We start from the raw sequence: 15,569 nt of genomic DNA, 5'->3' as shown, positions 1-15,569 counted from the left end.
TTTCATAATTTTGAAGCAAGCAAAAGGAATATAGAGATTTTTGGGTATGAATGTGATGGGAATACCTAAGATAGGTTCAGAAGGGGGGGGGCAAAAAATGTTCTTATTTTGATATCTTAGGTTCTTTAACCCTACTTTCAAAATAGGACTATCCCAAGTATTGAAAACGAATGTAGATACGGAAGCTAAATATTAGAATAAAACTAACGACTAATTTCGAGCATTGGAACATTTTGATCATCGACCCTAAAAATCTGTCTCTTCTCTTATCAACTGACTACCTCCATATAAAACAATGAAAAAAAACTTGCATCTTTTATCAATAGGAAATTTAGTTTTGTCAAAGTCAAACTTTCATACGAGTCAGTGAGAGGGATATGCTTGGTGGCACTTGGAAAGGTTGGCAATTTTTGCTAGTAAATGTATTAGTTTCATTCCTTTTTCACCTCAGAGACTCTATTGCTGGTAATCTACGGGTTTAAAATATTTCACTGTAAAAGTAAACGCTATTTTAAGGAAGCAAATAGATTTATAACAAGTTCGCCTATTTCCATAGAACCACATATAGGAGCACACCCTACCCCCTTTGCCTTTCCACCTATTGGCACCTCCAAAGTGAAATTTTCACAAAGTCAGAAAACTGGCTCTGTCTTGAATTTAACCTGAGTTGTATTTTTTTTTTTTTTTTTTTTTTTTTTTTGCTTTAAATGCACTATCCGTTAACATCATATGTACAAACTTAATTTGTATAGATAGTTTAGATTCAATAGATTCTAGGGCAAGAAGTCTGTACTTCCAAAATAGGAACGCGCGGGGGGGATTCTAGACCTTCGATGTAGTTTGTGGGATCATGAAAAATTTATCGTCTATCGCTGGAATTTTACTTGTAGCTAATTTGAGTCAAAAACTTGTGCCGTCTTGTGGCTATCTTGAACCACACAATGGCTGAAAATATTGCTTTTCTGTGCACGATATATTTTGTAACTTAAAAGAGGCACCCTACAGAACCCACACTTATAGTGGGAATAAAGACGGCAAATATAAGTTTCAGTATTTCGATTTACTGTTTCTTGTTTTTTTTCCATATGTGATTCTAAATTTAGCTAAAGCTTAAAGTTACTTTTCCAATAATGGGTCCCATCTAGAAACAATGGTTATCAGTATACAAGCCACTTCAATTGTGCACCAGCTGATTGGGGACTGTGACAAATTGTCCTTGAGATATATTGTGTCTAAATCCATTTTAAATCTATTCACTACAAAGTATATAGCGCAAACAATTGTCTAAATATATTCTTTGATCTTAAGTTATATATTTAGTTTTCAGTAAACTGCAGGCATTCTAGCCTTTCGGGGTTCGAGAAGCGGCAGTACCACCATTGTTTGTGGTAATTCATGTTCGTTTTTAAGTTTGGTTTCATTGATGATTGTAATTTCCATTCGTTTTAGTTTTTGTTTCTTTATTGATAGTAATTTCTGCTCGTTTAAGGTTTGACTTCTTATGTCAGCTAATTTCTATTAGTTTTCAATTACTGGACCTTAGTGTTCATTTGAAAACTCTTTTTATTCAACAGTTTATAATTAAACTCTAATATTACATGTTTAGAAAAAAAACGCAAATAAGAGAAAACCATAACTTACAAGGGAACGTTGACGTGGTAGCGAGTTAGTGTCAAGTTTAACGGGCCTGAACTCTTTTCTTTCCAAAGAAGGGCTTCGGAGTCTTGATGGTGTCCAAACTGGCTCAATTGGGTCTTGTGTCTCGTTGCGTTTGTTATTTTGTTCTTCTGTGTTATTAGTGTCAGGCGGTGTGTGGGATTGTCCCGGCGACCACACACCTGAAAGATTCGATGCATGGAAAGTGAGGGATGCAGCATTTAAAAAAGTTTAACAGAGGACATACAAAGATTCATAGGCAAACACAGACACACACATTTTGGAGAGACAGCTTACACAGAAAACTTGTAAAAACAAAATTACTATTGGTATAATTTATTCATTATGTTAGTTGGTGCTCTAAAGTACGCCTAGAAGACAAATGAACGAAAACTTACTTTGAAGGGGTGTGTTTGAATACACCCACAAAGCAAAAAAACTGGCAAACGGAACAAAAATTTATTGAAAATAATAAAAAAATCACCCACACAAATATCACACAAAAACTCCACTGTGGGGGGGGGGGGGGTCAGTGTCACGCTGAACTCCACACAAGCGTCACTTTTATGAACCAACGATTTCCAGAATGTATAGTTTTGATCTCAGACAAGGCTGGATTAATATTTTTTTTTTTTAAACTAAGTTTTCCTGAAAGAAGTACAGAGCGAAGTTGAAAATTTAAACGAACAAAACAAATTGAAAACCAAAACCCTGTGAAATGAAATACAATAGCATTTTAAAAGAAAACTGTCAAATGACTAACATCTCCCAATCGCCATTTATTTGAAGACAGTACATTTTATTCATAATCAACTGAACAGTAATTTGAAATTATGAAAAGAGTATTTTCAAAATAAGAATCACACCATTGAAATTGTCATTGTCGAAAAATCTTAACAGAAGGTTTACAGTCCCCATCTTGAACAACATTCAAGGGAATTCACATTTTTACACGGCTTTTTTTACACGGCATTCACATTTTTACACGGCATTTTTACTTTTTTCACCAGAAACTGGAGGTTTACAGTCCCAATCTTGAAAACTGATGAAAATCACATTTTAAAGTACGTAGCACGATGATAAACAAATGCAAAAGTGATGCAAATTAGCAAAATTAGCGAACTTTTGTAGTAGGGTTTGTGCGGCTTTTGCTGCTAAAATCGTATTTTACTTATCAATTTGTTTAAAAAACAGGCGTAGCAACGTAAAGTGGGGTTCCAAAAATAAAATTCCCGATTCTCACATCCTCTCAACTCGACAGTTTTCAAATATTCTCGTTCAAAATTGCCTTTTTTTGAGCTTTTGATCAATGTGACCCCCTGCTCCTGAAAAAAGTTCAATAGGAACAAGACTAACTGCAGTCCAAGGGACTGCAGGTGCGAAGTCATGGTAAAAACGACATTGCATGAACACGTTAAAATGTTTTCCATAACTTAAAACAGTAAAATATATTTCTTTTTTTCAGGAGTACGGAAAGGAAACAATAACCGGTTTGATTCTATCCATTACATGAAGTATCGCCAACCTATCATTAAGAAAACGAAAAAGAAGAGGAAACGCGGAAAGGAGGACCAAATACCGCTGGATAAAAGAAGGAAAAGAAGAAGAATTTTTAATATGTATTAGAAAAGGATTTTGTATATTTTCACTATTATAGTCTATTTTTGAATAAAAAAAACAAAACTGTTTCACCCAAAGATAGCCATTGTATAATTACCTAACAACAACAAACATGCTAAGGTATGTTAACGTGTATAAATCATCAATTAATAACAAGTACTAAAGCTCTTTTCAAAATTAAATTTTGAAAAAAAAAAATTAATACTTCTAGTATTTTTCTACTTCAAGAACTATTAAACCATAGAATTAACTCTAGAAATCCAGTTACTTCTACCTGTAGTATCTAGAACTAAAAGCTATGAATATGAGTTTCGGAAGTTGGTCTATGGTCATATTGCTGACCGGACACCTTCACTTCATATTTGTTAACAAAATCATTGTGGAATTCATTTTCAAACCAAAAAGAGAACCGTCGGCTGATCTGAGCTCATTTTGAAGAAGTCGTACCAAATAAAGCGAATTCAAAATATGTAAAACATAAGAAGCAATGGCAGATCGAAGACGGGGGAGGGGTGGACTCTGGCCCCTCAAGATTTTTTCTGGCGCCCTCATTCCTTGTTTTTTCCACTCTTTTTCAAAAATAAATTTGTCAATTTGGTCAACTATTGGCGCCCTTGCCACATTGGTCCCCCTGAGATTTTGATTATTGACAACCTTGTCACATGGGCCTCCCAAGATTTTGCTCTCGATCCATCCCTGCTAAGAAGTGATAATTTCTGTTGGTTTTATGTTCCAATTTTACTCTTTGCTTCCATCAGAAAACTTTGTGTTTTAAAGAAACCAAGGTAATCTTGGTGCAAGATTCCTTTTATTGACTAAAACTAAGAAAAAAAAGATAATAAAAACCCAAATCTGTTTCATTACATTCAGAAAACTCTCATTTATTGGAAGTTCAGAATCGCCTCCAGCTTAACTATTATATGTCATTATGAACCAACTGTTATGAGATGGGACTCCTCCCAAAAACAATGTTCGAGTTCAACAATATTTTAGGTTGCAATTCGGACCAGACTATGTCTGTATTCCAAATCGTGTTAAGAATAACATCTAAAAAGTGTAACGGTTGAGATTGAGGTTAACATCTTCTGTGCGACACTAACTCAATCTTAGGAGCACAAATATGCTTCTGTATTTTTATGTTGTGCGTGAACTGTCTATAAAAAGGAACGTTGTTTGGTGGGACCATGAACCTGAATTTAAAAAAAAATTAAGGACCTTGGCAAATAAGGACAACATTATCTAAAAATTTGAGTTAGATGGGGATTTCTTTAGTTTTGGCTGCTACCGGATACTAATTTCTTGCACATGCCCTCTCCCCTCCTTGGAAAAAATTGATCTTAAGTTTCTAACTGCAGATATACGCTCAATTGATTTTGCATCAAATTTAAGAAATAATCTAAAGACGGCCGGTCAATTGGGAAATAGAATTGTAATGAATTTAGGCTTCCTCAAATTCCATTCCAAGCACATAGAAAACTCTATGATTTAAGTCTCTCTTGAATACCGAATATTGAACGAACGGCTTAAAAAAATCTATACTTCACACAGAAATTTTACCGAAAAAATATTCATAGACGCTCAATACAGTAACTATATTAAGCAAGTCCTAAATTACGATTGAAGGTAATCATGCATCAAGTAAAGCTATCAAACACACAGCCCTTTGATGTGGTGTAACCTAATACAGGCGCGTGCAGGGAATTAATCACGACTTGGCAGTGCCAAAACGAACAAATAACTGTCACATTATACTTGCAATCCGGAGTTTATTTATTACTTTCAATATACGCTCTGATAAAAAAAATACTATTAAAAAACATGCCATCTAACATTGATGATAAGTACGATAGGTAAATAAGTAGCATTTCAATTAACCACAGGAAAAAGATGCTTTTATTCAGTCGCAGAAATAATTGCTAATTTTGATTAATGTGTGTCTTGTTAGTGTAGTGGAAAAGGTGGAGGAATTGAGGGTAAAGATATCTCCTAGAACTTAAAGAAAGAAAAACGAGCTAAAATGGGGTTTTTATAGGCCAAATGACGATACTGAAAAAACAAAGCTAATATTTCGAGAGGACAAACGCCTCTCTTCTTCAGCGCGAAACGAAACGATGTATCAATAAAAGCCAAAAATTATGTAAATTGAACTCTAACTGCAAACAACTGTTTTTTGTGGGGGCGGGGGTGGTGAGTCGGTGAGTTGTTTGCAGTTAGAGTTCAATTTACATAAACTAGCGTCCATTTCAGTGTCATACAGTGAACGAAGTCTTCTGAAAATAGTTTAGATGAAGTATTCATCCTAGAACTGGTCCAATTTGGCCATTTCAACAGTTAAGTGGCTTTACGACTCACCACCCCCGCCCCCACAAAAGAAAGTTGTTTGCATTTATAGTTCAATTTACATAAACTAGCGTCCATTTCAGTGTCATACAGTGAACGAAGTTTTCTGAAAATAGTTTAGATGAAGTATTCGCATTTAATGTACCACAGTGCCAATGAAATCTAATTGTTGGAACTGGCTAAGTTGAAACTTTAACAACCAAGCATGTCTTTAAAAATTAGGAAATTCAATTTTTAATGAAAAAGACCTCCATGTGCACTTACGTGGTTTTTGATATTAGCGGGCACTAAATAATAAAAAAAGAAACGTGGTGAAAAATACGCCAAAATAAGCTAATGTCACCAAAATGCATGCCACCAAACAGCTTAAGAAGACGAAGCTTTCCTTTGAAGGTGTAGTTGTTTTTGGGAATTAAAAGATTGTTAATGTTTGGATTTTTACGGTTTAAAAGTTTGGTCAAATTTTGCTACTCGGTTTTTATTATTTGTTATCATGGTTTAGTGTGGCAACATTGACGAAAATATTATATTGGTCTAGTAACTTTACAGTTTTGAAAAATTCAAAGGAAAAATCTGAAAAAATCACGGGTTTTAGGTGTGAATCGACCTAAGGTGGGTCCAAGGGGGGCAAAACTGTTTTATTCTGATACCCTTGGTACTTTAGGGGATAGAATTTCCTTAACCATGTCGGAATTGTCGGTTTCGTGGAATGTTTGCTTCGCTAAATCCTATATTAACAGCAACCATAGATATAAATCTTTTTATTTCAAAAATTGATATCTTTTTCAAAGATATACATTTAACAAACGTTGGTCTCAAATACTACCTTGTGTTTGTTATTAAATGACTTATAACCGGTTGACGTATTAGAAAGAGCTAAATAACTTTCAGCACATTTAGTGGAATTTTAAAGATAAAAACAAAATCAGATTTTCACAAGTAGCATATGCACCCGTTAAAATTGAAGATCAGATTTTAAATGAACCCAATCTTAGGCTGTTTCATGGTTTGCCCCAAACTTCAAAAATAAAGATAACAAGTACTGATTCTATTCAACGCATTTAGTCTAATGCCTAAGGCACTCTTTAGCAACACCTGTATAGCCACACACCTTCCTAGATCTATGATCAATCCGTTTTCTTCTTTAATTTTAACGTCACAATTGTGCTACAGACAGAAGCAGTAACGTGAAATGATAAGAACTTGGTTCGGAAAGCCTATATCAAGACTGATTTTTCCCAAGTAATTTATTTCAATATCAAGTTTTCATTCCTTTTTTTTTTAATTCAGTATGCAGATTAACCAACTGTATTCAAAGTTTCAATTTCTTCCAATTCAGATAAAAATGCCTTACATTTTCTAATTGGTCAATCGTAAAAATTGTAGAGTTGAACCAAACCCGTCTCACCGAGATCTTAACAGGATACGTCAGGCTAGTTTTTTTTCTGCTAAGATCTTGCTTTTCTGATGCTGCATCGTTCTGCTCATATTTTAATGTCTTCCTTAATCAAAGTGCTGAGATGTTAGAGCTGACTGATCGCAGTCAAAAGCGATTAGATCTTTCTGCACAACATGACATGGAACAGAGGACTTTGATGATATCTTGATCAAAGTCTTTAGACTACTAATCAGAGCAAAATAAACATCGATTTTCAGAAAAAACAGCCTGATTTTACGGGGGGAAGCGTGAATGGCCCTATACAGAGCAGCTTTTCTACTAGAAAATCTGTGCTTTGGCTACTTATCATACTATTGTAGATTAAGGTCTCCTAAGCAGGAAACATCTTAATAAAAATGAAAATAATAGGCTACCATCAGATTCCTTATTTTATGCTCTTTTCTGATATCATGCTCACGTTCGAAAAGAGCATAAAATAAGGAACCTAATAGTACTACTTTTGTTATATTAAGATGGTTCTTTCTGGGGAACCCTTAATCTAGAACGGTACCGCATAGTTTTTCTTACTTGAAAAATCAAATCGAGTACAAAAATCTCTTCCCAAAGGGGTTGCCACTTTCTGCAATCCAGTGTACATCTTGGAGCACCAAGTTTGCTACACAGTTCTACCACGCGTGGAACAATTTCCGCAATTCTTGGCGCTGTTCCGCTAAGCATGGCATGCTTTCACCACCGGGTGGCAAAAGCATGCCAGTATATCGTAGCAGCTTGGCACTTGCCATCCGGTGTACGTGATTTCTGAAAGTCGGTAACCCCTCGTCCCTCATCCATACACTTTTGTTTTGTTAGACAAAGGACGAATAGACTTTCTAATTCGTAAGCCAAAAGTGTATGGGTATGATGAAAGGCTAGTGTACAATTTACCTGTGTCGTTCAATGCAGAATATCTACCATCCATATCTATCCAAAAATCACACCATGCGATAAAAAGTTCACACACAATATTTTTCACTAATTTTTACCTTTCCGCGACCTTCGTGACGTCAAAGGACTTGTTAATAATGTAGAGCCTGGAACGGGCATATTAACATATTAAAACACCGGAAGGAATGAAAAAAAAAGTTCATAGGTTTGCACACAAGTAGCACCACTGATGAAATTCTATTTAGGAACGCGGAATTCTGGAGTCAGGAGTATTTTGGCAAGAGGCGCTAGAGGCCATCTCTTTGGGACAGTTCCAATATCACGTTTCCGAATTTTCCATTCATTTCCAAGGATAGAAAAACTATAACCACAACTAGTAAACAGATAGACATTAAGATGACATCAGTAGCCAGAATTGTGTTTTAGAGAGGACACATCTTATTTTTGGAGGGAGTACAATCTATTACACAATATACCATATTCATAATTACACATTCATTTGAAAGTATCTGGATCTCGGAGGAACAGTTTCGGTTACATAACTGAAAAGTGGGATTTCTGTACTTTTTCTTTTCTGTTATTACAAGGAAAGAAAGGGGAATTCAAAGCCTGGGCTTCCTTCTTACTGATGGATACGACCTTCTCTGAATTTTTATTATGCGATCCCTCAAAATAATGAACAAAAATGGTTCTAGGATTCATATCAAATAAGGAATAGAAAACTAAAAGGCATAAATAAATATTTAAAACGTTCTGGTGCAAGTTGAACGAAGAAAACTAATATGACAATAAAATGGTCAAACACTTGCTTATATTCATTTTTTGTTTCGTTTTTAAGAGTCGGACAAACATTTCCCCCTCCGCGGGTGAGGCCTTGGACAATGACGAGAATAGATACGACAATAGAGGGGCTTTTTGGTCCGATCCCCCAGAGATCTTAAGATCATTGCAACGATTTCCTTTTTTACAATAGGAAATCACGATTTCCGATTTTTTAAAAATATTATTAAAATGTTAATAAAAAATCAAAGAAAAAAAAGAGCTATATTAAACCCTAAAACGAACAGAATTTTAGCTACATAATAACTCAAACTTAAAGCGAAAACAAAAATACTCTGAATGAATAAACGAAATCTAAAACAAACAGATATTAAATAATAGTGAAACCAAACTTAAAATCATAATGGCTGAATAAACGGAACGTAAAACAAACATATATTAAAATGAATAATCAAACTAAACTTAGACCGAATAGAAATCACCACATATATAAAAGAGGCTATCGCCCCCATATACTCGTTAACAGCAAGAGTGCCATTTGTGCTTTCGTGAGAACGATTTCTATTTAGAACAATGTTTTCTTATTTTAAACAGTTCGTGGTAACGAACTGTAGGTAAGGAGTGACGCGGTTCAAAAGTAACCGAAACTCCAAAAAACGGAATTTTGATATCGATAGGTATATCAAAAGAATCGGCTTATTATGCAGATTCCAAATAAATACGTTTCATTAAGTTTAGTGCTACACATTAATGGCTACAAGCCTGAGAAAATTTGCTTGATTATCCAAAACGGGGGGAAACACCCCCTAAAAGTAAAAAAATCTTCATTAAAATCACACCACCTGATTCAGCGTATCAGAGAACCTTATTTCAGAAGTTTCAACATCCTATCTGGAAAAATGTGAAATTTTCTATTTTTTGCTAGAAGATAGGTCACGGATGCGTGTTTGCTTATGTATTTTCTTTTTTTGTTTAATTTGTTTGTTTTTCCTAGGGGTGATAGTATCGACCAAGTGGTCCTAGAATATAGAGAGATGACTCACTGGAACGGAAATTAATAGTTCTAGTGCCCTTTTAAGTGAGCGAAAAGATTCGAGGGCAACTAGGCCCCCTCCCCCTCCTTTTTTATCCAAAATCGTCTGATCAAAATTTTGAGATAGCCATTTTGTTCATCATAGTTGAAAAGCTCAATAAATTTTCCTTTGGATATAAAATGACCCCCCCCCCCAAAGCCATAGGGGAAAGGTCTTTAGGTTATAAAATTTGCCCATTGTTTACGCATATTATTTGTTATTGGGAAGTAATCATAAATTTTTAGGGGAGGGGTGGGGGAATTTTCTGCTAGGATTTATTCCACGGGGGAATTTTCCATTGGTAGGGAAGTTTCCAGGGGGTGGATTTATCAGGGGAAATTTTACTTTGGGGGAATTTGCCAGAATTCCTATACAAATTCTTTTTATACGCCTTGCTTTCTCTTTTCCGTCTCAATTTTAAGTGTGGAGTTGTTAAGGGTAATGGTCCGGGGTAAATTTTCACCAAATTGAATTGTATATAGGATATATCTGTAGGGAGGGGGATTTCTCCGTGTAGGTGGGGCCAGATTTCCTGGTATTATTTAAAAAAACGATCAGAAATTAAATAAAAAAAGCAAGTTTTTTCAACTGAAAGTAAAGAGCAATATTAAAAATTAAAACGAACAAAAGTTATTGCGTAAATGAAGCGGGTTGCCCTCTCCAAACCTCGCTCTTTACGCTAAGGTTTGTATTTTGTCCCAATTTCTTTAGAACGACTCCTGAAAGACAAGGGTCGTTTAATTAGAACAATACGAAGTTTTTTTTAAGTGCTAAAAAGCTTTAGCGTAAAGAGCGAGGTATTGAGGAGGGGGCAACCCCCTTCATATCCACAATAATTTCTGTCTGTTTTAAGTTTTAATGTTGTTCCTTACTTTCAGTTGAAAAAAACACTTTTTTTATTTCATTCAACAACAGAAACAAACAAAAAAATCATAACACTGCTCAAAGTTTACAAATCAGAGTTTCCAAAATTAAGAGTTTGGCTGCCATCCCCTCAAACCTTTAGATAGGGCAGGGTTATTTGCGCTTTAATGGAAACGGTATGTATTTTCAACAGTGTGTATTTTATTAGTCAAAACATAAAGAAGAAAATCATAATGCTAATCAAAATTAAGAGAAAGAAAAATAAATATTTCTTAAAATAATTACTTATCTGATATTTAATTGAACTTTACTATTTTGAAAGATATTTTTCTCGTCAGAACTTTCCCTTTTTATTGCATATCATTCAATAATATTTCATCATTGGCGCCTAAATAAAACTTTTAAAAAAAGCAAGCGTAATTTTTGAAGCAATGGGTTTGTTTTTTATTGTTTTCTGAAGTATTCAATGAATGATTCAACAATTTATTTTCCATACATTCAAAGACAGTAATGATGGGAATTTTACTACTTATCGGCCTAATGGAACCTTATTCATTGGTTAAGATATAAAGATATAAAATAATAAATCCGAGAAGATTGAAGAATTTTTGATTTTAAATGTTTTACTAATAAAAGAAAAACCGTTTAAACAGTAATCTATTTTAATAAACCGAAAATGACATCCTAGCCATTATGTGTGCTTAAGGGGCGGTGGCTCTGCGTTTATTTGTGGTTATTTATGTTCGTGAATAAATATAATCCAAAATGAACAGAATTTAAAATGAATAATCACATCAAACATAACGAAAACAGAGAGTGCTATGGAAGATGGGTCCGGCTTATTCCCCCAGAAAATTTTCCCCGTGGAAAATTGCTGCAGCGGGAAACCCCCCTGGGAAATTCCCTCGGACAATCTCCCCTCGAAAATTCTCCCCAGATGCAAAATTGATTGGCCAAAGGGAAATTGAGACAAATAAAAAGAATGAAGAATAGAACGGATTCTGGAATACTTCAATGAACTGTTGGTAAGGGGCGACCAGGGCCAATAGGAACCAAAATTGTTAAAAAAGGGAATTTTGATAACAATTAATACACAAAAAAGTGTTTTTTTTATGCTGATTCTAAATATTCGAAGTTCAATAAGTTTGATGTTATGTATCAAAGGCTACGAGCCTGAGAAAATTTCCTTAATGTTTGAAAAAAGGGAAGAAATACATCTAGAAAGGCAAATGACCTTAAAGAAAATCACACCGTTAGATTCAGCATATCAGAGAATCCTACCATGGAGGTTCAAAGTTCCCATCGATAAACATTTAGAATATTATATTTTTCCCAGAAGAAACATCAATGGCGCGTGTTAATTTGTTGTCTTTTTTTTTGCTTTGCTTTATGTTTTATTCTCGGGGTCGTTCGTATCGAAACGACGATGCTAGAAAAACGGAAGAGGACTAATTCAAAATCAAAAGTTATAATGCCGTTTTTAAGGGACCAAAAAAGTTTGTGCCATGGAAAAGTGAGTTGTGATGCCATGGAAAATGTGTGCCATGGAAAAGTGAGTCCTAGTTGAGGAGAAGTAATGCGGCACGGTGGCACAATCGTTCCTGAAAAGTCACAGTCTATACAGGAGAAATAGTTAATATAGACAATTATCTTAAACCTTTATTTAAATAAGAATGTTCACTTGAATTTTAACAAAATTAATTTTAGTGATGTATAGGTATAAGGGTGCATGAATTAATCTCTCGTCTCCCTTCATGTAGACTAAGCCTGAAATTAATCTCTCATCTCCCTTCATGTAGACTAAGCCTGAATAATGGTTCTGAGGTGTGATACTTCCCTTCTTATAACAAAAAAAAAATGTTTCTGAAACTTATTTTAAAGCTTCTTTAACTGGATAATTCGCTTCCTATTTCATAAAACTATATACAATGGTTTGTAAGTGCGCATCAGCTATTATTTAGTAGGGGTGGCGATTCATTTCGTAGACGGGAGGGGGATGTCTCAAAGAGGTCAACCCCAATAAAGGCCAAATATGGCAGGGACAAATTTGGTTTTATTGATTCGTTATATCCGAAGTCTCTTAGACACAAAACAGAACTCTTTCTATAAAAGACCCAAACGTAGGGCCTACATTTGCCTGAAAACAGTAGCAATTGCAAAAATAAATATTTCAATCCGAACTTCAGTTGGGGAAATTTTTGCTTTGCAGGAGGGGAGAAAAGGTGAATTTGAATTTTCCATTCTTCATCTTTGTTTCTCTGTGTTTGGTAGAACGTAAGCAAGGGAGGTCCCAAATCTTAAGATTTTTTTTTTTTTAGCTTATTTGTTAGAGGTGAAACTGAATTTAGCTTATTTCTTTTACGTCTCTTTCACTTATTTCACTCGTCTTGTCACTCCTCCGTCCAAAAAAAACTTTCCCCAGCTGAGGTTCAGATTGAAATATGCGTTTTGTAATTGCTAGTGTGTTCAAGTAAATGTAAGTCCTTTGTCTAGGTCATTTATAGAAAGAGTTCTGTTTCGTGTCTAAGAGACTTCGGATATCGTGAGCCAATGAAACCAAATTTGTCCCGCCATATTCGGCCTTTATTGGTGTTTCCTTGAGCCTGTCTACACGTCCTCTAAGTTTCAAGCCGGTTGGTGAAAAAAAATATATATCGATGCTACCAAATTTTCCTTCACAATTGGTTCCTCTTTGGCCTAGTCTAGATAAGTTGAAGTTTCTAGCCAATCAGGAAAAAACAAATTTATCCTATTTTGAGGGCCCAAAAATCGATACAACCAAATTGCTTTAGCTTTGCCCTAGGTCGTCTTTGTGGGATTTGAGACAAAAAAAAACTCAGCAGTATTTTGTTAAATATTCAAAGCTTAGTATCTTGGTAAGTAGTTTTTGGCCCATTTTTAGGTGAACCAATTTTGTTTTGGTCAACCAAATTTTGGGTGACCTAATTATTTTATACGCATTAGTTTTATTGGCTTAAGAACTTGCAAATAGACGACATAAGCCAAAAAACACTTTTGACTTATATTTGCGCCCTATTTTCCGGCAAACACGTGTTTTTTACTTTTTCTTAATTTCTTTATTTGTTTTTCTTAGTTTATTGAGGTCCACTTGGTCCAAGGACTTATATGTTCAAGTCTCAAGCCAGTCAAGCCAATTCTCGGCTCATTTTTGGACAATGTTCTTGAACAAACCAATATTATTTTTCACAACTTTTTTATGTATTGGAGTCTTTAGTTTCGTGAGACATGTGCCCCCCCCCCCCAACTTAATTTTTTGTACATAAGGGACGACACCTTAACCCAGGAGCCTACTGATGTAAGATTCCAGCCACAAGGGAAAAGGGTTGTTTGGTCCTTTTTCGAGCCCCTTTTTCACCTTTCACTAGAGATAAAGAAACATTCTTAATCTCTATTTTTTCTTGTACATTGTGATTTACTCGGCCCCAGGTAAGGTCTGTTTAGACTCTCACTCACGTATTTCAAGGTTATATTCCATGAATTTTCATTTTTGGCATGTATTCATGAAACTAAGCTTTAAATCAACAAATATAAATATAAGCCTTCGAACTTTGGGACATGTATAATTTTAATTCGATATGCAACAAAACATGGGTTCTGCAACTTTTAAAGAAAAACCATTATTAGTTCGCCAAGATGTGTTTGGCTTTTTTATGTAATTTCTATTAATCCCTATTTTTAGGGACAATGTTTTAGGGACAGTGATTAAAGTATTTAGAAGTTCCAATGATAAATTTCAAATAAAATAAGGTATATTTGAAAAAATATTAGACCAATACATGGTAAAGATCCCCACAAAGCCTCATGACCTGTAAAAGAACGATTCAACATCCGGGAGATCTACACATAAGGAGAGATAAAATAAATCTTTAGAAACTTTGTTTTTCTAGCTTAAGACTTGAACAAAATACAAGATATAAACAATTTATCATTGACAAGCCTGTGTTAGTAATTGAAAAAAAAGCCAAACGCAGCAGCCAAACAAAAACTGAGAATGTACAAAAGCACACACCTACAAACCTAACCTTGATTATAACGTGCTCTTAGTTCAGAATCAATCTCATTCAATAGAAGACTAAAACTTGCTTCAATACCGAGTTCATACCCTGACATATCATCAATGAAGGAGGTAACACATTCCTCCACAGTTTCATCTGTAATTTAGATTTTTTAATATGTATAATGGACGAATTAAAATGTCAAAATTGTCACTTGTGCTTGTGTCATCACAGCTAATAGTTGTAGCTTTGGTAATATAAATATCTGGCTAAAGTTCCCTTGATGGTTCATAATAAAATAATTCAAAACATTCTTCTGGTACATATTACTAATTATTTGAATCTTCATTTAATTTTAAGATTCTAAATAAGCCATTTTGGAAGCCTGAGATTTATTCCGATTTTTGATTATACATTCCTAGGTTTATGTGAACAAGGCCAAAAAGAGAAGATTTTGAACTCAATAACCATAATTCTTTAATAATAACCATAGTAGAGATGCGTCAGTTTAGATATAGTTTTAATAGTAGAATATATAAAAACCTTCTAATAAACGCCCAAATGAGGCCGCGTAGTATAATTAGAAATGCTAGCATATTTGCGAACAAAAGGCATGGTAGTACCAACCTTTTTTCTCTGCACTATAAGTTTACAAGAACCATTTAAATTAGGAAAAATAATTAAAGAGCTGGCGTAGGTCGAAAAACCAATTTAACTCTCAATTTTCATTCCCAACTGAGTGAATAAGTGAAGTCGATGAAATATCACCTGTCCTGTTTCAAAAAATTATCTTTCAGGTTCGGGAGATAAGCATTTTTCAATAGAGATTGTTTCTGGGGGGGGCCGGCGTTTACCCCCCCCCCACCGACGAATACCCCCCCCCCCGTAAAATACCCC

The 15,569-nt window shown here is 34.8% G+C and overlaps 1 protein-coding gene across 1 annotated transcript in view; it reads right to left on the bottom strand.

Annotated features, from left to right (window-relative positions):
• LOC148945230 (uncharacterized) overlaps nucleotides 1–15,569 on the bottom strand; it is a 440,269-nt gene that overhangs the window by 166,436 nt on the left and 258,264 nt on the right. Inside the window, exons 6-7 of the mRNA XM_089098750.1 lie at nucleotides 8,038–8,085; nucleotides 1,642–1,838 (exon numbers count right to left, since the gene is read on the bottom strand). Of these exons, the coding sequence (XP_088954876.1) occupies nucleotides 1,642–1,838; nucleotides 8,038–8,085 (245 nt within the window). The remainder of the gene's footprint in view (nucleotides 1–1,641; nucleotides 1,839–8,037; nucleotides 8,086–15,569) is intronic.

This window comes from Artemia sp. Qi Xiang Cuo, chromosome 13 (genome assembly GCF_049724085.1).
Source record: "Artemia sp. Qi Xiang Cuo chromosome 13, ASM4972408v1, whole genome shotgun sequence".
NCBI lineage: Eukaryota > Metazoa > Arthropoda > Branchiopoda > Anostraca > Artemiidae > Artemia > Artemia sp. Qi Xiang Cuo.
Note: the sequence above shows the minus strand (reverse complement) of the source record. Positions and strands in the feature narration are given on the sequence as shown.